Source organism: Fukomys damarensis, unplaced genomic scaffold, assembly GCF_012274545.1.
Source record: "Fukomys damarensis isolate Sample0158 unplaced genomic scaffold, DMR_v1.0_HiC HiC_scaffold_20, whole genome shotgun sequence".
In the NCBI taxonomy this organism is placed as follows: Eukaryota; Metazoa; Chordata; class Mammalia; order Rodentia; family Bathyergidae; genus Fukomys; species Fukomys damarensis.
In genome coordinates this window covers 27,430,724-27,452,091 of record NW_022900932.1, presented here as the reverse complement: position 1 = coordinate 27,452,091, position 21,368 = coordinate 27,430,724, and the positions used below count along the sequence as shown (strand labels likewise).

Here is a 21,368-nt window from a genome sequence, read left to right as displayed (position 1 = left end):
AAAAAAAAAAAAAAAAAATGTTAAGAGAAATTGACAGAAGGATACTTTAAACAGGAAATGCTGACTGGTTTGTAAACAGCCAAGTTTCCACCTTCAGTGTATGTCCTGAAAGTACCTGTCCAAAAACAAAATCTCATTTCATTCAAAGATAAGTAATAAAGAAAGAATAAGAAGCTAAAGCATTGCAATAAAAAATAAAAAGAAAGGAATAGGAAAAAGAAATAGCAGATAAAGGAAATGCACCAGAAAGACATAACCATGAGCGGACAAAAAAATGTGATAAAATATTTTATCTTGAATTTTAAACGTTGAAGTAATGATAAGGGCATAAAACAGAAATATAACAACTCAAGGAAAAGATAAGAAAAAAATACAAGGTCATAAAGCATTTAAAAAGGAAAGACTTACAGAATTTGAGGTAAAATTTATAGCAGTCCAAAGAATAAATAATTGCTAAAAACAAACTAAAGAACAGAGAAGACAATAATGAGTACACAAAATAAAAAGGAAATATACTGAAAAACATTTAAATGCTAAAGTGAAAAATTATAGCTTGAGATAAAGTTAATAAAACATGAATAACTGAATTCCTTTAAAAAAGAAAATAGAACAGAACACTTAACAATCCAGCGTAAGAACATTTTCAGAAATAAAAGAAATTTAATTGTACAAATGGAAAGAGATATTGAATTTCAGAGATATTACTGGATATTAGAGACATATTAAAGAATTGGAAGAGGAGAATTAGAGCATAACAAGTAAGAAAGAAGACAAAACAGAGCTCTCTCTGTCTCTGTTTCTTTTTTGAACTTCATTTTAAGCTTATAGACTCTAATACAATTTAACATAATATGTTATGAACATTAGGGGGTTTTCATTGAATAAAACTTTATTTTCAAAACTAAAGGAACTGTTCAGTATTTAATCTGATGTAATGTCTGCATTTTTCTTTTCATTATAGAAAGCTGAGAATGCTTTTACATTTCAAAAATCTTCAAACTTGTTTAAAGGATGCCATTCTATTAGATTATTATGTGTCTGGATTTTTGTGGGCTAAAGGAATGGACTTTTCTATTATTCAGTGTTCAAAATTTATGACTTTACTAGATATGTTACTTCATAATCTTAAAAGTAAGTACATTATTTTTCTCTTTTTTTTAAAAGAAGCAAATTTATCCTACCATATAAATTAATGTTTTTAAGCAGAAGTTTCTGCTTCTATTGCAGTCTCTTTGTATTTGTTAGCTTTCCCGTCACAGACACACATAATTTCAGCAGGTTTAATATGGTTTGGTGGTTTCAGTTTATGGTTGGCTCTCTCCATAGCAGAAACAGCAATGGTGGAAAAGCTTGACATAGGAAGGCTACTCACCACATGTCAGCTGAGAGGCAGAGAGAGAAGGGTGGAGCTGGGGACAAGATTATGCCTTTTCGGCCACTTTCCAACAACACTTGAGATTTGTCTTCTTTCTAGCATTGAATATGTCCTTAGAGGACAACATAAAGTGGCTCGGGGAAGTGATGGCTGAAATCGGACCAACCCATTCTCAAAGAATTGATGAATGGAACACCTTTGATGTAAAACAAGCCAATGCTATCATTGATTACCTAAAAATGAGGTATGCGTTTTTTCAGTAGCATTTACTTCTTATTTCATGTCTTTTACAAAGTTTCTTTTAAATTTAAATTCAGCTTTGAGCAGAATCAGATGTTTATAGCATTTGTATGGCAGTTGAATCAGTCAATAAGTGTAATCTTCAAATCTTCCATCTAATAAATAACAGTCAGGTCATAGAATGTCTTGGCTAATGTTGCATTCCTGTTAAGGGCTTATGCTTGATATATATAGTTTCCTCTACAGTTATAATGCATTACATAAAAATTTCTTTTTTCTCTGAATCTGTAATACCATTTTATTAATAAAATTATTTTTTATGATTAAACAGATTTAATTACAATAGGATCTATGTTTAGGTAGCTGACCTTCCAAAATACCTAATTTTATATTTCACAAAGCAACATTTATTTCCACTTTAATGTTTATTTTAAATGCTTTGTACTGAAAATTGAAATCTATGTATTTTCTGAAATTTATTATGTACCTCAAAATATTTTGTACCATTGCCCAAACAAACTCATTAAGGCTCTCTCTACTTAGAAAATAGTGGATGGAGGGAAAGTGATTTTACTACAGTGATTCTTCATTGATGAAGTAGTTTGTCTTATATAGTTTTTGACAAAGTCTACTTGAGAGTCATGCATTGCTTCAAAGGGACATTTTTAGAATTTTCAAACATTCAAATGAGAATAGCAAAAAATCTTTCTTTTGCCAAACTAAAGTTTCTGTACAGTGTCCTTGTTCGTCTTATGCTATGTAGTCCAATATTTTTCCAAAGTTAAAATTTAACATTCTAAAATAAAGAATTCCAAGCCATATCCTATGCATGCTCATGATTTGTTTGGCAAGGACTGTGGCTTTAAGTTTGGGAGCTTTCTAAATATTAGTCTGTTCAATATGACAAAGTGTATCTGCTGATTTTTGGCATGAATAAATAATAGCATATGATAAAATATATTTTTATATAACAGAATTTCATGTTATGTGATTTCCTAATATAGATACATTCCTCCTAATGAGTGATTCTCACTAAAGCACAGTGATTTTGATCAGTTAGAGTAAGGTAAAGCCATTGTGTATGGGGGCGGAGAAAGGGCTGAAAATTCATAATTAGATGAAAACTTGTGCCTTAAGGTCCTTGTGCCCCTCAGGGCTTGAGAATCACTGGGCAAGAGAATTCTACCCTGCACATTTGTATTATTCTCCTTCTTTCCCTTCTCCCTTTATTCTGAACATGCCTGGTTTCTCCTACAAAACATATTTTTACAGCTGAACTGCAAGCCCAAGAGGTTTGTAATAGGTGCTGTACCAGTAGTTAACCATAGCAGCAACAGCCACAGAAGGCACCATGACGACACTTTCTACACAATGCAGAATAGCCTCTTTTCTCTCTTGTCTCCTATCTCTAGGCAAATGTTCATCAATATATTTTTAAACTTTTTTTTCAGAAAATGACCAACTTAGATCCTAACCAGAGTAACTTCCCATATTAACCATCCCTAAAAGTCCTGTAATCCTAGCACCCTGGAAGGCTGATGACTGTAACTGCAAGTGGAGCCCGAGCCATTTAGCAAAGAAGAGAAGCTGTTTCAAGAAATGAAAAGGGCCAGGGATGAAGTTCAGTACTAAGCCCTTGTTTCAGTTTAATCTCCAGTACCAAAAAAGAAAAAAATAAAGAAAGAAAAATTCTAAAATATGTAGGAAATGAATCAAAGTAAATTAAAACTATTTTTAGTGATTTTTTGAAGAAATTACGCAGTTTAAATATCTCTCCTACAGAAAGATAAAATATCAGTAGGATATCTGGGTTGACGCTGAAGTTGTGTGAAGGGAAATGTGCTTCTCTACCGCACCTGCTCAGTAGATCCCATAGGTCCACAGGTGTAAGTTTAGTAGCAATTAAATTGTAGAAAACATTCGTTTGATGACTACAAAGCAGTTTTATAAATAGGAAGGTGACTCAATTATAAGAAGTATAAATGTGTTTCATTTTAACCAGATATTAAATTTACCTGATCACTCAAAGCCTTAGTCGATTTAAGAACTGTTTGTAGAACATGACCCGTAGCCCATGAATCTTGACAATAAATTAAATTTCACTGTTATTCTTAGTCTTCAAATTGTATGCTCTGTGATAAGCCTGTGATCTGAAAGAAAACGAATACCAAAATTTCTCCCCCACAATACTATAATTCCTGGGAAATTTACAGATAAAATACTTAGATTTGTACATGCTGTATATTGCATACATGTATAAATGTAAAGACGACTGTAGCTTTTTAATTTAAAAACCACTTACATATATATCAGGTCCAAGTACATATTTTTTGTTGTGTGGTCTCTCTATTCCCTGGAAATCAGGCAGAGCTACTACGTACAGGTGTATATCCAAAATTTTAAAAATCAACCCGGCCCTCTGTGTATACCAGGACGCCACACTTCCCTGGACGACACTAGATGCCTTGACTCACTTTCATTCCATCTTTTATCAACTTAGAACCAAGACGAGATGTTTGATGGAAGAGTATGGACCTCCAGTCCGGTGGAAGTCCTAAGAGGAGAGACAAAACGCACTCCCACCCCTGAAGTGTCACTTTGTTCTCAGGCAAAGCTCCCTGTAAAGTTACAGAGTGAGTGAGGCAAGGGTGGAGACGTGGCCTGGCCTTGAGAGAGTGGCTCCTTTTTAGACTTCTTCACTTGGACACATTATCCTAGTCCTGGTCTTCTCCCCACCCCCGCATCTTCAACCGCTGCCTTCAGGTCATGCATATTATTTTAGTTGCAGGCAGTTAATTTCCCTCTTGGTATGGGCTGATTTAATTCCTAAGTGTGGCAAGTGATATAAGGCTCAAAGATTAAGAAATTGCAGGAAAGGAAATTTATGAATCAAGTTCTTTGTATAACACAAGACAGACAAAGAGAAATTTTAATGTAGCTCACTTAGAAGAATCCAACTATTTGCAAAATATAGTCTTTAATTTTTCTACTTAAAATGAGTAGTTACCAGTGTAATATTTTTGACATTATAGCTTTCTCTAGGTCACAAATGTAAACGCAGGAGAATTAGAATTTATTTTGCTTCAAAGAATTATCAAACTTTCCTAATCTTAATGTATTTTTCTAGCCAACAATTCAATGATGTCAAAAGCTGAGTTAGTTTTCTGAATGTTGATGAGTAATTCAAGTGTGCAAGGTTAAAAAAAACAAACAGCAACCATGACTGAGTCCACACACCCATCACTTTTTAATGGATTGGGTTAGTAGTGAGATCAGCTGCTAATATTACTCAGCGAGACCCAGCTGCCTGAGGATTTCTTCATTGATTTCAAATGAATTGAAACTTTGATCCATTACAGCATTCAGGAGAAGCCATTATTATACATGCTCTGTAGCTACATTTTGCAAATGTTAATTTCTCAGTTATATTAAAATCAATTTTCTTAAATAGCAAAAGGCACCAGAGTGAAAGAGAAACCACTAAGACAATATTTTGTTCTTGGGCATTTTGCTGTATTATGAGTCTATTAATTTTCCCAACCAGCAGGAAGAGAATTAGAAAAATTCTACTATTATCACAAACAGGATATTAGAAATCAGCCCTTCAGTAAAATTTTAACTCTCGATAATACTTTGCTAAGCTTTTAAAACTTACTAGAAATATTTATTTTCAGGAACTCCTGTCCTTTGTCTCTTTGTAGTTTTTATACACTGACCACCTAGCTTTCAGGTCAGAACAAAGAAAATGATCCATCTTAAATTTATTCTGCCCTTTGATGTGTGACTGAATATTCTGCAGGAAATCAGACATTGTCTAAATGGATTTCACTTCATGTCACATCATTTTTCAGGTGTTATTGCAGATTAATTTAATCTTGAAACAGTTTGATAATGTCAGAAGTAATAATTGACATAGAAGTAGACTATAGAGGGCCGGGGATTTAGCTCAGTGGTTCGGTAGCCTGCCTTGCAAGCGCAAGGACCCAAGTTCAATTCCTGGTACCAAAAAGTAAAAAAATAAAAAAAAAAAAGAAGTAGACTGTAGAAATCAGTACTATTCCTATCAGAGGAAACTAACTCTGATTTGGAACAAAACATAATAAATAATGCAAAGTTTGATGTTATTTTTGTTTTTAAACCAAGAAAAGTAAATGTGCAATCTAATTGCTGTCTACCCAAAACCTGTTTAATCATTGCAGATAAACTTATTGGCACTGTTCTGGGTACCGTGTATATTGCCAGTGTATCAAAAAGCAAAATTTTATTTCTTAGCATTTGGGCACAATTTCTTTTAGAATAAAGGAGATGGCTAATTTTATGTTAGCAATTAATATCTTTAACTCGGTCAGCATTTCCTTTAATAAGTACCTTTATATAAGGTATATGTTTATCATTATTGCACATTTTTTGTATTTCAGCTTCTTTCAACACTACAAGCTATACAAGTTTATATTCTACTCTACCAGGGAAGAAATTGTGATAGGGACTGAGGTAAGTAATTTATCTAGATGGAACTAATTAAGCTGAATCACTTAATGCATGCTGATCAGCATCTGGATTTTTAACTGCTTAAAGCAACTTCTTGTCAAGATTACTCAAGTGTTAATATAACCAGCTAGTAGTTTGCAGAAAGAATAATTATATAAAGTGAGCTTTGGATTAAGAAAATAAGCTGCCTTTTGGCATTAGAATCATTGTTAATCACATATGCTTGAAGACATTATGGATTATTTGACAAAGCTCAATTGAGTAGGGTGCATATATCTTCATACAAATAAAAGTGGGGAAAATAAGATAAATTAATTTGGTTAAATCTTATAATTTCGTATTTACCTTCAGTCTATGCATCTTCTAAGGTCTAATTCAAATCCCACTTCCTCAATGAAGCACCCCTGCCTTAATTATGTATAAATTGAAAAAAGGCTTTGAACAAACTCTGTAGTTGCAGTGTATGATTTTATTTCATTTGGTCTCTTCTTCATGAATTTTGGTAATACAATAAGCACATAAATATGCACTGTTGCATGGTTTTCTAATTTAGTCAATGATGTAGTCAATGAAGTGTAAAAGTAATATTTCCAAAGCAAGAATCATTTACTATTTTCCTTTGATGTGTGACAGCTTGCAGCATCATACTGGAAATAGTAGCTCCTCAGTTAATGCTATATAAGTTTTTCAGTAACTGCGCACAGAACAGTTGTTCTATAACAAGTGGTCTAGCTAGAGACTCTTTTAGATATCATTGCATATAATTAAATATTTGCAATTACTAGAAATCAATACTGAGTAGGAAAACATTTTAAGAAAACTAAAGATACTATAAAATGTGATCCTTTAGGTTCTCAATCACTTTAAAAGGCTTCATTGCCTTCAAGAAGTATCAGGTACAGGGCTGAAGATTTAGCTCAGTTGCACCATGACTGCCTCACAAGCAAAAGGTCCTGAGTTTGATCCACAGGAGCGGGGGGGAAAACAGTATCAGGTATAGTAGCGATGATTATCAGAATTAAACAGTGAATAGAAGGATATTCATATAACCTTTGTAACTTTTCTCACATTAAGCACTGGATGCAAAGTCACAACTGTTCTGTCCTCAAAGTTGTTATTCTGAAATTTAGAAATTGCTTACTTCAAAAACACCTCTATTGCTTTTATCCTCCACTGAGTACCTATTGAATGCTGGTCTCTTAAAAGTAAGAGGCAGGAAAACAGGAAGTCCTTTTTGCTTTAGATTTTCCTTAAAAGTTCTTCTTTGCAGTCTTCTGCTCATCTGGTTTAAATTAGGTGTCACTTCACAAAGTTTCACTGACAATGTTTCCATTTCACAATTATATCCCATAGTGTGACAGTGTTGTAGTGATTATTCATTTGGAATACAACCTTACCTCGTCTACTCAGTAAAATTTTGGAGAATGACAGTGGCTGGAACAGAAGCATAACCAGATATTTAGAGTCATGAAGACAAAATTCATAGCTCCCTTTCTCTTTGTTAATTTATGAATGCCTTTCTTCTATGTTGTGAGGATATATTTAGGTGACATTTGTGCTTAGGGAAAGATAAATTGAAGTAGACAGAGATTGGCTCTGTATTTTCAGTTGTCTTTGTATTTTCCCCCAGCTGACCACAGCCAAGAAAATATCCTTCAGGAGAGGATCTTGGGTCTTCCAGTATTAGATGACATAGAATTGTAAAGGATTAACAAAAGTGTATATTATATTTTAGTATCCTGTGGAGTCTTCTTGCTGATCTCAGTTCTCGGGGACCAAATATGGGCCACATAATAGCCACATGAATGCTTCTCTCAGGCAAGCATTCGATTTAGAAAACACTGAAGAAATTTAGTTTCTTTCTTAACTGTAGATAGGCAATTAGGAGAAAACATAAGTTCCCTCTGTTCCTGTAAGTGTCCTGTTCATAAACAAAAACAGAAGACCGGGGATTTAGCTCAGTAGTTCTGCTGACTGCATCACAAGTGAAAGATCCTGAGTTCGATCCCCAGAAAAAAATAGAGAGAGAGACCATAAATGAAAACAGAATAATAAAATAGAATATCTATTTTTTATCTGTTATTAATGAAATAACAGACCTAGGCAATTGTGATAAGTGTCTGCTAACATCACAAAAAGAGAGCAACCAAGCAGTATTTGCAACCTAGTAAAATAAAATGTCTCAATTACTTTTCTTATTGCTGAGACAAAATATCCAACACCCAAAGTTAAAGCAAGAAAGGTTTATTTGGCTCACCATTTTTATAGGTTTCAGTCCATAGTTGGCTGGCTCCAAGGCAGGGTGGCATGGAAGAGGGAGAAACAGTCCATAGCAAGGAAGCAGGCGAGAGTGCATTAGCCCTCTTGTTGTCTTTTATATATTATGTAGGCTACTCATTCTAAGGCAGGTGTAGCACTCATACCCTTAATCCTAGCCAGAACTTCACCAAACCAATAAATGGAGTGATTTAGTAATCATACACCTCTTGATCCCAGTGCCACACACTCTAAATCTCTGAAAAACTCCCTCTGTGACTGCATGAAGCTTTGGGTGGCGGGTAATATAGGCACAAGCCATACCACCATCTCTGAATTATTCTTGCTAGACATTTGAGTGGTCTGTCTTCTGGCTGTTCCTCTAACATTGAGTACTCATTTACCTAAAACATGGAAGATGGAAGAGCATGTTAATTAAGATTATCACAGAAATGCAACACAATGAAATTAGCAAACCAGACTGTGGGAGACTATAGAACAGAACATGTGAAATTTTCAAGAAAGAAATTGCAAGATAGTAAAGTATGTAAAGTGGAGCCTATAGATTAAAAATGCATTCAGTTGCAGTGTAGGTATCTTGGAATCAAGCTATGGTTTGGATATACTTTAAGTGCATCCCTCATGCTTCTGTGAGATGGAAACAATCCCCACCCAGTGTGGTGATGCTGGAACTCATTCAGTCTTTAAGAGCTGGGGCCTACTGGAGGTTATTAGGGGCATGATCACAGAAAAGATTCCCCCTTAGGTCACTAAGATTTTAGAAAGGATTAGCTTTTTAGGTCATTTGAAGCATGCCCTTGGAAAGGATTATGGAACCCCAATCCATCTTTGGCTTCTTCCTACTTCAAGATGTGTTCTCTTCCTTCCTTCCCCACACATTGCTGCCACTGACACCGTGGTGTGCTGTCCCCCACACAGTCCTCACTATAACCACGCTATCACCAGCACCTTGTCCTTCTGTCTCCAGAACAGTGAACTAAATAAACCTCTTATTCTTCATAAAGTTAGCCTGTCTCAGGTATTTTCTTATAGTAATAAAATCCAGTATACTAATACTTCAAAAAAAAAATAGCCAAATAACCCAAAACACAACAAACACAGAATAGTTAACACAATCCTATATATTTGGCTATGTATTTGATCATGACTGCAAGCTAATTCTTGGACCCTGTGAATATGTTAACTTACATGGCAAAAGGAACTTTATAGATCTGATTAAGTAAAGGCATTTTAGTTGGGGAAATTATTCTGGATTACTCAAGTGAGTTCAGTATAATGGTAAGCTTCTCTATTTAAAAAAAAATGACAAGGCACAAGTGTAAGAGTGAGAGAGAGGAAGATTTGAAGATCATCATACTGTTGAACTTTTAGATGAAGAAAGAAAGAGGCCACAAATTTATTAAATGTCTATGTCAATATTCAGCTTATTATTGCTATTCATTTTTAAATATGAAATTTACAAGCACAAGGACCCGAGTTCAATCCCTGGTACCAAAAATAAATAAATAAATAAATAAATAAATATGAAATTTAAAATTAAACTAATGTGTATGTGGAATTTTAGTACATGGTATATACAAGTATTTAGTGAAGCAGCATTTAAAATCAGTTGGGATATAAGTGTAATTTTAAAAATTTAGACTTCTACCTTATACCAAATTTTAAAATGAGTCCAGTTTATTACAAGGGCCATCTCCCATAATGACACCCACATCCCATGATGGTGAGTGATAATTAGCCCAGCACTGTCACTGAGAACAACTAGAAAAACTAGCCAAAATATTTTTGAAGTCTTATGTATTTGACAAGTCAGCCAACAAAGCTCAAAAAAATTATGAGTCCAAGAGGTAAGCAAGGCATTTGGCAATATTTTCCACTTATAATTATCTAGAAGTTTAGGAAGTATAGCTAAGCAACTTCAAAACTAGGAAGTAGAGCTTTGGTAGACACATGGAGCTACAAAAATGCAAGTTAATAGCAAAAATCATGTATTGTATTCCAAAGGATCATCTTTTTAAAAACCAGCACTCATTAGCCCTGAACTTCAGTTTCAATTATCTCAGTTTCTAGTGAATTTAACTGTGTGCAGTGCTAAATTTTCCTAAAGTAAATCTATGCCATACTCTAAATTATATTAACATTTTTTCATAACCCGTATCTGTCATATAATAAAAAACACTGGAAACACAAAAAATAGGAACAGACCACAAGTAATTCATATGATTGAATAGTCATATTAAAAGAATTATGTTTGAGAAAGAACAAATACTCTTGGAAAAAATATAAAATATTGGATTTCAACAGAGTATAAGAAATTATTTGAAAATATTAAGTGGAAATTCTGGAATTGAGAAAGGTTATTGAAATTAAGAACCAATGGACGAGCTTAACAACAAATTAGTCATAGACAAAAAGAAAAACTGGTAAGATCAAGTATAAGCCAAAAGAAAAACATCTCATTTGAAACACAAGTATGTGAAAGTATGGAAAATAAAAAAGAAGTATAAAAGGATGAGGCTACTGTGAAAAAGTCTGATGATGGCAGTTAATTGCAAAGAGAGAAGAAAGAAGTAAAGTAAGAGTAAATTTTCCAGAAATATCCAACATTGAGGCACAGATTTAAGGTTCATTGTATCCCCCAATCTGAGTAAATCCACATGTAAGCATATCATAATAAAATTTCTATAAGTAAAAGCTGAAGGAATCTTTAAACAAGACATGGAAGAAAAAGATATTTCTTTCAAGGAAGTAACAATAAAAGTGACCAAAAACTGACTTCTCAACAAAAACAACAAGATCCAGAAGATAATGGTGTAACTTCAGTTCTAAGAAAATACAGTGGTTCCTCAATTCATGAATTTAATTCATTTTACAATTTGGGCAAAGATGGTCACATTCATGTTTATGAGGGAAGGATGACTGGGTTCATGGTCATCAATCAAAGCAGAGTTTGCAAACGGAAGCAAATTTTTGCCACACTTGTTTGTGAACACATTGTTCACAGAAAAAAGCATTTGTGAACCAAGGCGCCACTGTAACTGTCTATGTAGAATGACAAAGCATGCAAAAATACCATCGAGAATAAAAATTTTAGTGACATATTTCTGCACAGGCAAAAAGGAAGAACAGCAAAAATGAACTCCAAAAACTCAATACCAAAACAGCAAGTAACTCAGTATAAAAATGGGCAGTAGGTCTAAATAGGTATTTTTCAAAAGAAGACATACAAGTGGCCAAAACTTATATGAAAATGTCCTCAGAATCATAAATCATCAGGGAAGTGTAAATCAAATCTACAATGAGACATCATCTCACCCCAATAAGAATGGCCGTTACTAAGACTAAAAATAACAGATGCTGGTGAGGATGTGGAGAAAAGTGAATCCTTGTATACTCCTGAAGAGAAGGTAAATTAGAATGGAAACCCAAAACAGTATGGAGGTTCCTCAAAAAATTTAAAAGGACCATAATGTCATGAAGCACTTTCAGTACTGGATACATATCCAAAGAAAAACAAATCAGTATGTTAAAAAGACATCTGCACTCCCCTGTTTATTACAGCCTTGTTCACAATAGCCAAGACATGGGAAAAGCTGAAATGTCCATCCAGTGAGAAATGAATAAAAATACGCCAGGATACTATAGGGCAAAAATAAGACCATATCATTTACAATGAAAACATTATACAATAAAGTATTATACAGCCATAAACAGGAACAAAATCCTGTCATTTGCAACAATATGAATGGAACTGGGGATCATTATGTCAAGTGAAATATTTCAGGCACAGAAACACAAGCATCCCATGATGTTAGTCCTGTGTAGAATACCCCCCAAAAATGATCTCCTCTAAATTAAAATAAAGCTGGCTCCAGAAGATAGGCAAAACAATTATGAAAGAGGGAATGAGAAGTGTTGATTAGGAATACTGAGTTATAGTTTGATAGGACCAAGAAGTTCTGTGTGCTATGGCACAGTAACATGACTAAAGATAACTAATGTACGCCGTGTATTTCAGAAAACTAGAAGAAAGAATTTTGAAAGTTTTCACCATGGAAAAATGATAAACATTTGAGGAGATATATTTAAACATTACACATTATGTACAAGAAACGGCCTACTTAGAATACATGCAGGAGAGCAGTTTCTCAGCTAAGTCTCCTTTGCCCAGCTCCCAGTTTCCTTCAGATTACAGTCATCTGGACACTTTGGTCTTTGCTCACTAACAGTGCCCCCTGGATGTGGCAGGAGTCTTGGGAATGCCAAAGGGCATCTCAGGGGCATGGATTTAAATGCTTTAGTTTTCCTCCAGTATGATGCAATACAAAGTTTCATGATAAAACTGTAAAAGTTAAAGCAAGATAACAGAAACATAGGCAAAGAAAGTGAAGAGACACTATAACTACACTTTACCAATAAACAGATATAAAATATTCAACCTTAGTAGCTATCAAGTCACTAGCGATGGCTCATTGTCCCCCAAAGTCCCGTGTGTTAAAGGCTTTGTGGCCAGGATGGTGGTGTTGTGAGTGATGAAACCTTTAAGAGATAAACTTTGGGAGAAATATTGAGGTCACTGGGTTGGGTCTCCTTTGGCGGGAACTGTGAGACTATCTCTCTGTCATGCTCCTGTTTGCTCCTGGGACACGAGGTGAGAAGCTGTTCTCTCTCATGTGTTCTTGTCATTATGTGCTATTTACCGTGGACCCAAAAGCAACAAGTCCAACTCATCATAGGCTGGAACTGCCAAAACTATAAGCCAAAATGAAGCTTTTGTTTTTATAAGTCGATTCCTGAGGCATTTTATACAGTGGCAGAGCACTGCCTAAAACAGCAAAAATAATTTTTTTTCAATTTTAAGATTGGCTAATAGTAAAAAATATTGATGAACACCTTATTTTAGTGAGGATGCAGCAAAACATAACTCCGTAAGTGTTGAGAAGCTATATTTGTAAAACCACTTCAAAGAGCAGACTGCTAAAAATCTATGAAGTTGCTCTAATGTGAACATCCTGAGTCCCCTAACATCTTAGAATCATCTTGGTAGACATAGGACTCTATTTTAAAAAGTATTTAAACCTGAAAATTCATCAAAACACAATAAACGATAGCTAAAAATTGCAGAAGATAAATCAGAAGGCAAATAGTGAAATACAATGCACTATAGTCACAATATAGAAAACTATGGCATCTTTTAAAGGAATGTTATAGATTCCTAGATATGGTTATATAAATATCCTTAAAATATATTCTTAAATTAAAATGTGTAAATGCAAAAAAAAATGAAGTGTCCCCATTTCTTTATTTTTAAAAAATCAGGTAAACATGAAAAGTCATAACTGGGTGTGGGGGCACATACCTGTAATTCCAGCACACGGGAGGCTGAGGAAGGAAGATTGTCACAAGTTTGAGGTCAGCCTGGCCTGCATAGTGAGTTCATGGTTAGCCTGAAATGCATATCAAAACCCTATATTTGAAAACAACAACAACAGCAACAACAAAAAAGACATGAAAAGAATAGACATATAAGTGACAGAAACAGAACTAGAAAAATTTATAGTAACCCTTACTGTGGCTTCCCTTTGGGTAGTGAAGTGGAATAGGAGTTGGACAGGATGTGAAAAGGGACATTTTATTCTGTCTATTTCAGATTTACAGCAGCCTTTTACAATGTGAATGTCTTCATGTATTACTTGTACAAGAATAAAATTGTTCCCTAGTTCATTCCCAAGAAGAACTGAGGCACATCTTGTAAATTAAATGTAGGTATAAAAACATGCTTACTGCTAAGACATTGACAGATAGACAGTTGGTTAGAGAGACATTATCTGGGTTTGTACAGGGTAAAGGCTGAACAGAAAAGAAGTAGTTGAACTTTTAATCATAAAATTAAATATATCACACAAGTGCATTGCTATCATATTTATATTTCAAGGTTTAGCTGAAAAATCATTTGCAGAATAAAAGAATCTGATGTTAAGCTATAATGTCCTAAATTTTCCCAAGGTAAACAAAGTTAATATCATGTGTACTCTCAATGGATATATACATATTTAAATATTTAAATACATGCACACATATATGCACATGTAGATAGGTTTGTATTCAGAAATTAAAATCTCACAAGGTGTAATCTTTTTTTAATAACTTCCAAATTGTGATAGGTATACTTTTAGTTCTATTTACCCATCACACTCTGTGGCAGCACGTGATGCTGTAACATGCATATTTTAACACAGACCCCCCCCAATTTGCACAACTCCAGGGGTGCCATTTGCATCGGGCACCATGGGATTGTGGAGTTGGGTAATGCACGGCTTGGGTAGCCATTGGTAGAGACCCTGTTTGTACAAGCAGTACTGTCCTAGGATCTGATTATTATAAATCTGGTAGATATTTAAAGAGAATCATAAATACATGTAAGTGCTTTATTTGCCTAGAGTCAGGCTTTGGCAGCCTTTCATAACCCAAAATAATTCCACTTAAGGTCAGCAAATACAGGAAGTTCAGACCTCTCTAAAAATCAGTGAGTGTCAACTGTACGTAATTTCATGTTCTGAGCACTTACTTCTAAAACAAAACCAAAATTAAAAAAAAAATTTCTCTTACTTTAAAACTCACATAGGTTATGGGTGTTAATGACTCTGTACATAAAATTGTTAGCTGTTAAGGTAAAAATAACCAGAGAGAAACATAGAATTTATTTTCTTTCTTTAAACTATAAAGTTACTGTGTTCTGAATAAATAAAATATGAAACTTATGTAAACATTTACCCTTTTAAGGAAAAAAGGCAAAAGCAACATTGCATGTCTGATCATATTTTGGAAAGGAAGAAGGCAACTGAAGCGTAGCCTCAAAGATATCCTTTTTCTCTTCAGTTTACCCTTGAGGTGTACTTATCAAAATAATCTAAACTTACCCAGATGATGTTTTTAATCTTAAAAAGGCTTTTTTTTTTTTCTTGTTGGATGATCCTATTAGCAAACTGCTGGGAGGTAAAATAATACAAGGCATAATTTGTAGTTTGACCTATTCACATTGAGTGTTGCTAAAGAAATTCAATCTGAAGTTGTGTTAAAATAACTCTACCTGCTTTACCTGGCAAGAGTGACTAACTGACTTTCGAATCTATCATTTACAGAAACGGTTGATGCTTCAGTAGACAATTTATCAAACTTCACTCTAGTCCTTTTTCTCCAAAGCATAGAAAAATAATCATCCTTCCCTAAAGATAAATCTTTGAGGAGAAATAAAAAGAATCTGTCTCCAGCAAAACAACTGATAAATGGCAAGAACATAATTTAAAGGTGGTTTCCCTCACAGATCACATGACGCTGGGCTCTTGAGGCTGTCACTCAAACGTTCCCATTCATGGCCCAGTAGCATCAGTCTCAGCTCATCTGTGACCCGTTCTCTGACTGAACTAAGTCAGTCTTTTCATAGCTACAATCTTCCTACTTACTTGTGCCTGGAAGTGTAAGACTCTTCCTGCTGCCTGAAATACTCTCCAATATTTTGTGGCAACCTAAACCTATTATTCTGTCACAGGTGAGTTTGAGAGACATTTCTCTTGAAGGAAAAAAATAAAACAAATTAAAGAAAGAATGGAAGGAAGAAGGGTAAGGGAAAAGACATTCCCTAACGTTACGACCTTGCTTTGGAACACTGTCAGTACGTCTTCTTTTACAAACTGACTTCTCATCATAGATTTACATCACTTGAACTATACTATATAGTACCACAAGGACAAAGTAATTGACATTGCTTCTCTGATTTTTCCTCGGCGTAAGAACTATATGCATTCAACTAGTGTTCGATAATTTCACCAAGTTTTTACTAATAATCTTTTACCAAATCATTAATATAACAGAAAGAAAGTTGTGTTTTATTAACGAACTCCAGAACACTGCTTTTGAAAAATATTATCTAGGTGTATAAACTGAGAAACTGAAATCGGTCTTCTAAATGACCAATAATTAAGCCTATTATCAAGAAATTAAAATGTGATATTAAAACAAAGTATGCTGGGCCAGGGATTTGGTGCAATGGTTCTACTGCCTGCCTCATGAGTACAAGAGCCCGAGTTTAATCCCCAGTACCAAAAAAAAAAGTATGTTTACATTAGTTATTTTAATTATGGAGAAATTGTTTTATATGAACCACCTTAAAAGTGTCTGAATATAATGCCTTATAAGTCAGTGCACTAAGATACCAGAGGCCACTAATATTTTTTACTACATCACAATTTAGAATTTCTATTTTAGGGAAAGAGAACACGATAGACAACTTTTAAAAATCAGACTCTAAAATTAAAATTTGTAGTATAAATGACAAAAAATATAATAGTTCCAGTAGTTTATATAATGATTTCTTACAAATTAATAAGGAAAAGGTTATTGAATGAATGGAAAAATTAACAGCATATTTAGAAGAGAAGATATATAAATTAACAATAAACTTATGCAAATTTCCACCCTCTATAGTATTAAAGAAATGTAATTTAAACTTACCAGATTCTCAAAGGTTAAAACGATAAAATACTGTCTTGTGTTGAAGTGAGCTAGTAGTCTCACATATGCTGGGAAGAATATAAATTAACAAGCTTTTCTGAGATTACTTTGGCAAGATATAATAAATTTGTAAATGTGTTTATCTTTTGAGTCAACTTGTACTTCAGTGAGTTTATCTGAAATAGATACTCAGACAATGGGCTGATTGTTTATTGAGTGCATGCACTTACTTGCAATAAATAGTGGAGTTGTCTATATGTCGATATTTAGAAAGAAAGTTTAAAATCTTGGGGAGCCTCTATATAGTTTGGTCACCATTAAAAGTACCCTATAGTGTTGCACTTGCAATGGAATATTATTCACACTATGTTGATTATGTGATGAAAAGCTATTAAATGTGTTTTATATCACAGCTATGTATGTATACATAGAGAATAGCTTCAGAAGACGGACATAAAAATTTAACAATAGTCATCAGCTGATAGCATAGCAGATAAGCTTTGCTTTTACTTAACACTTGCCTGTATGTCCTGAAATTATTTCCAGCAATCAAAATGTAGCTTTTTTTAAAGGAAAAGCTTAAGCTATAAAAGTCTTACTTCATCTGCTTTTTCCTTATTCAGCATTTTCATTTTTTTCTTGCATATTTAATATTAAAAGATTACATAACATTATGAAAATGTCCATTTTATTCTGAAGAAATGCATTTCATGTTTTTTTGATTAGGCAGTGTTCTCCTTCCCTAAATCAAAAAGTTCTATTGCACATGAAGTATTAATTATTACTAGAGGATGGGCATCTTAGTATTCATGCATTATAGAAATCACATGTACACACACACACACACACACACACACACAACTAAAGTGTCCAGAGTAATAACAATAAGGACTCTGGCTATAGAGATTTACTCTACTACTTAAGGTACTATCTGTCCAATAGATGGTAGGATGGAGGGGCATGAGTAAAGTTTAAGTCTACTTGTCTCTATTCTGTGATTGCTTACCTAAGGAACCCATTCATAATCCAAGATTCTGATTGAAAGGTAAAGTGATCTTTTAAAGTGATCTCTTTAGACATACCGAAGATGGATTGTGTCAGATTCACAAGCCTACATTCAAGAAACATTTTCAAATCAAAATGTGTTTAAAGGAAAGTAACCTGGATTCTTCAAGAACAGAGGCCCCTGAAGAAGAAAAGATTTAGAAATGATCCAATAACTGTCTCCAATTTAAAGAATTGGCAAAACAAGCAAACACATAAACAAAAAAGCAGTCAGTCTTGTCTGTATAACTCACAGATGGCAGAGCAAAGAGCCATGGAGATCTCCTGCAGGATGATTTGGACTAAAGAAATGCAATCACTTCCTAACTGAAAGTATTCAAAAATGGAAGGGAGACATTGTAAAAGAGCAGAGAGGCATGTCTTCCTTTTATATTGCTAACTCTCAGTACAGGTCCTGCCAAACAGAAGATGCACCAGAAGGCACTTCATAAATTTTTATTGAATTAATGGAGAGGTAACAAACTATATCCTTCTTGAATATACTTCAAGTTTAGCTATATAATTCATATTAAATCATGTTTTTAAAGTTGTTTAAAGAATGAGATGGAAACTGAGCTAGGTATCTGTATAACTATGTGACTACCCTAGATTTTTCTAGGATTTTTTTTTAGTACAATTTCAATTTAAATGATGTGTCCTCTTTTTCCCGTGAGTATAATTCCAAATCTTCTTTTTAGCAAAGTCCAAAATTTATGATGAGCCAGTCTTACTCTGGGTAGCATAACTAATAGAATGACAAAGTGGATTCCCTTCTACAGGCTGAAAATCATGTTGGACTGCTAAAGTTGAAGTGGATAGAGAAATATAGCTGTTTACAACTAGAAAGTCATTTACTATAAATATATAGCTGGCTCTATCTTGGTGAACACAGACTTACATGTTAAAAAGTATAATCAAATGCAAGTCAACCAAGTCTCTGGGGTGATATATTTTTATTGATTACTTTTTTAAAAAAGATGATTTGGTCACAGTTCTATATTATTGGGCCACTTAACAGTAATGTTTCCATAGTGTTCAAGTTTGATTACCAGGCCACCCTAAGGCTTGGTGAGTGTTTGACAGATGGCTGAGAATTTGCAAGTAAGTATGCATTGTGCAGAAAAGCATGTAAGTGAAGAGTCAATCAAGAGAGAATAAACATGCTTAGAAAGAGGCCACCTTATTGGTATTCTGACTAGAGAATCGGGCAACTTTCTATGCAAATTATGCAGCTGCATCGGCACCGTTGACACTATAGGAGTGAAGAGGGAAAACACAACCTAGTTCTCTGTAGCAAAATAGCTCTGTTTGATCAAGAAAATAATGTACGTGTAGATGAGATAGAGGAATTTTGGAGGATTGTTTAGTTGTTAAGTTGCATTTTTCTTCCATTTTCTTGAAGCACTAATGACCATGGCAGAAGTGGTGAGTTTAACTGATGAATATGGAGTTTCATATCACCCAGGGCATGGTTTTTGGACTAATAAGAATTTAGATGGGGGCCCCAACCCACTTTCCCTTATTTCAAGGTTTGCATTCTTGGAGCACAGAGTATCATAAACATACAAGTGCTTATAGAATATCTCTCTCTCTCTCTCTTCCCCCTTTCTATCTCTTCCTAATCAAAAGATTAGGCCATCTATTATTCCAACAGTTTTTTTTTCTACCCTTATAAATAATCAGAGACTTACAGCTAAGAGATGGAATATTTTAATGGGAAGAAAAGATGGATGAGGCTAACAAGTGAATGTAGGTATTTTGCTTTATTTAAAGAATGAAAATCTGGGCCAGGGATTTAGCTCAGTGGTTCTTCTGCCTGCCTTATAAGTGCAAGGTCCTGAGTTCGATCGCTGGTACCAAAAAAAAAGGCATGAAAATCTGACTTGAATTACCTTTTCTTCAATAAAACATAACATATCTACTAAATGCCATGTATGTAATATATGTAAGCTAGGGCAACACGTGTGTCTCCTATGAAGTCTCTGCTGAGTTTTATACACGATGTGAAAGGAGACCATGCTTCCCCTACAGAACACTGCTCCTTCCCAGAAACCACTGTTGTGGTTTAACTAAGGCATTGTGCCTTGAATGTAGTCTGACCAGTGCTGGTTTACTTGAGGTTGCTCTGCACTTTCTGTCTTACACCAGGGATGGGGTGAGGTGGAGGGTAGGGGGTGTTCTTGCAATCTTGAGAGAAATGCTAACTCTAGGTTTTTCAGCCCATGTATTATACAGAGGACATCACACAGAGATCTAGGTAGTCCCATGTCCAAGTTTTCTCTGTTATTTTTAAAAATACACACACAAATTGTTCAGTGCTTCTCCCCACAAGAGGTAAGATTAATTTTCTTCCCCTTGAAAGTGGACTGGACTTAGGAGAATGTTGCTTCTAGTGAATAAAAAGTAGCAGAAATGATGGCTGTCACTTTCAAGATGTCACTTCTATGAAGATGTCATGGCTTCCCTAGTGGTTGCTCTCTTGAGGCGCTCACCCTGGGAGACACCCTGCTGTGCCCTGAAGATGCCCAGAAGCTCCTAAAGATGCCAGAGACTTACCCAGAATCCATACCTGAGTTTGGAAGTGGACTCCCCAAGCTGAAGCCTCCCAGGCCTGCTCACTTGGTTGGGTGGCTGCAACCTTGAGAGAACTGAGACAGTATCACCTAGCAGATCTCTCAGCTTCCTGTGCCACAGAAATCTGTTTTGAAATGTTTAGTTGCCAATTTGTCCCATATTTCAAGCAACCTCTAAGATGTCCCTAGAATTCTGCTTAAAAATATCCAATTGTCCATCACGAAGAATTTATATTTCAAATCACTGCACATAATAAGTGTTCAATAAATAGCTGTCCATAGCATAACCAGATATCAATTTCTTTTGACTTGTAAAAAGAAAAATTATTCTCTTGAAAAATATTTTTCTAACAATTCAGATGACTGGTGGAGAGAAGAGCTCAAGAGTATGAAGCTAAGCCATATAGGTAAGACCGGTTCCTCATAACTAGAACACTTCCTTCTGGAACAGGAGTAGGCAAACTTCCTATTTCCACATGGGCAAAGCTGCAGTGCAATTAAAGCTCATCAAGTACTTTGCCCACAGAAGCAACTTTAGGTTCAAGATATCTTCTAAATACTTTTGTAATTCCAAGTGTTGCCTGTGATCTCCAGGTCAGTGCCCTTTGCCACCTGATTACCAAGATATTTATTTATTGCTCAAATGCAGCATGCCTGCCAGCATTCTAAGGACTCTGGTGACTCTACTGATAGTTCAAGTGACAAGTCAAGTTCAAGCATAAATGCTACTTTTATGACCATCGTGTGACACAGGTTCGTGAAACAAACACGGGTTACTCATAATGTTAGCAGCCTAGCAAGAGAAATGGACACTAACAAACTCACAGTCATATACTTTTTTTTTTTTTTTTTTTTTTTTT

General features: G+C 34.7%; 1 protein-coding gene across 4 annotated transcripts in view; it reads left to right on the top strand.

The window, feature by feature from the left end:
- The window catches only part of Cabcoco1 (ciliary associated calcium binding coiled-coil 1), a 97,872-nt gene that overhangs the window by 17,372 nt on the left and 59,132 nt on the right, over positions 1–21,368 (top strand). For 3 of the 4 annotated variants that reach the window (XM_033766569.1, XM_033766571.1, XM_033766570.1), the window contains exons 3-5: positions 962–1,131; positions 1,475–1,619; positions 6,034–6,106. In XM_033766569.1, coding sequence (XP_033622460.1) covers positions 962–1,131; positions 1,475–1,619; positions 6,034–6,106 — 388 coding nt within the window. Of the gene's footprint in view, positions 1–961; positions 1,132–1,474; positions 1,620–6,033; positions 6,107–7,733; positions 8,084–21,368 lie in introns of those variants that run through there. The other variant, XM_033766572.1, reaches the window with a different exon arrangement.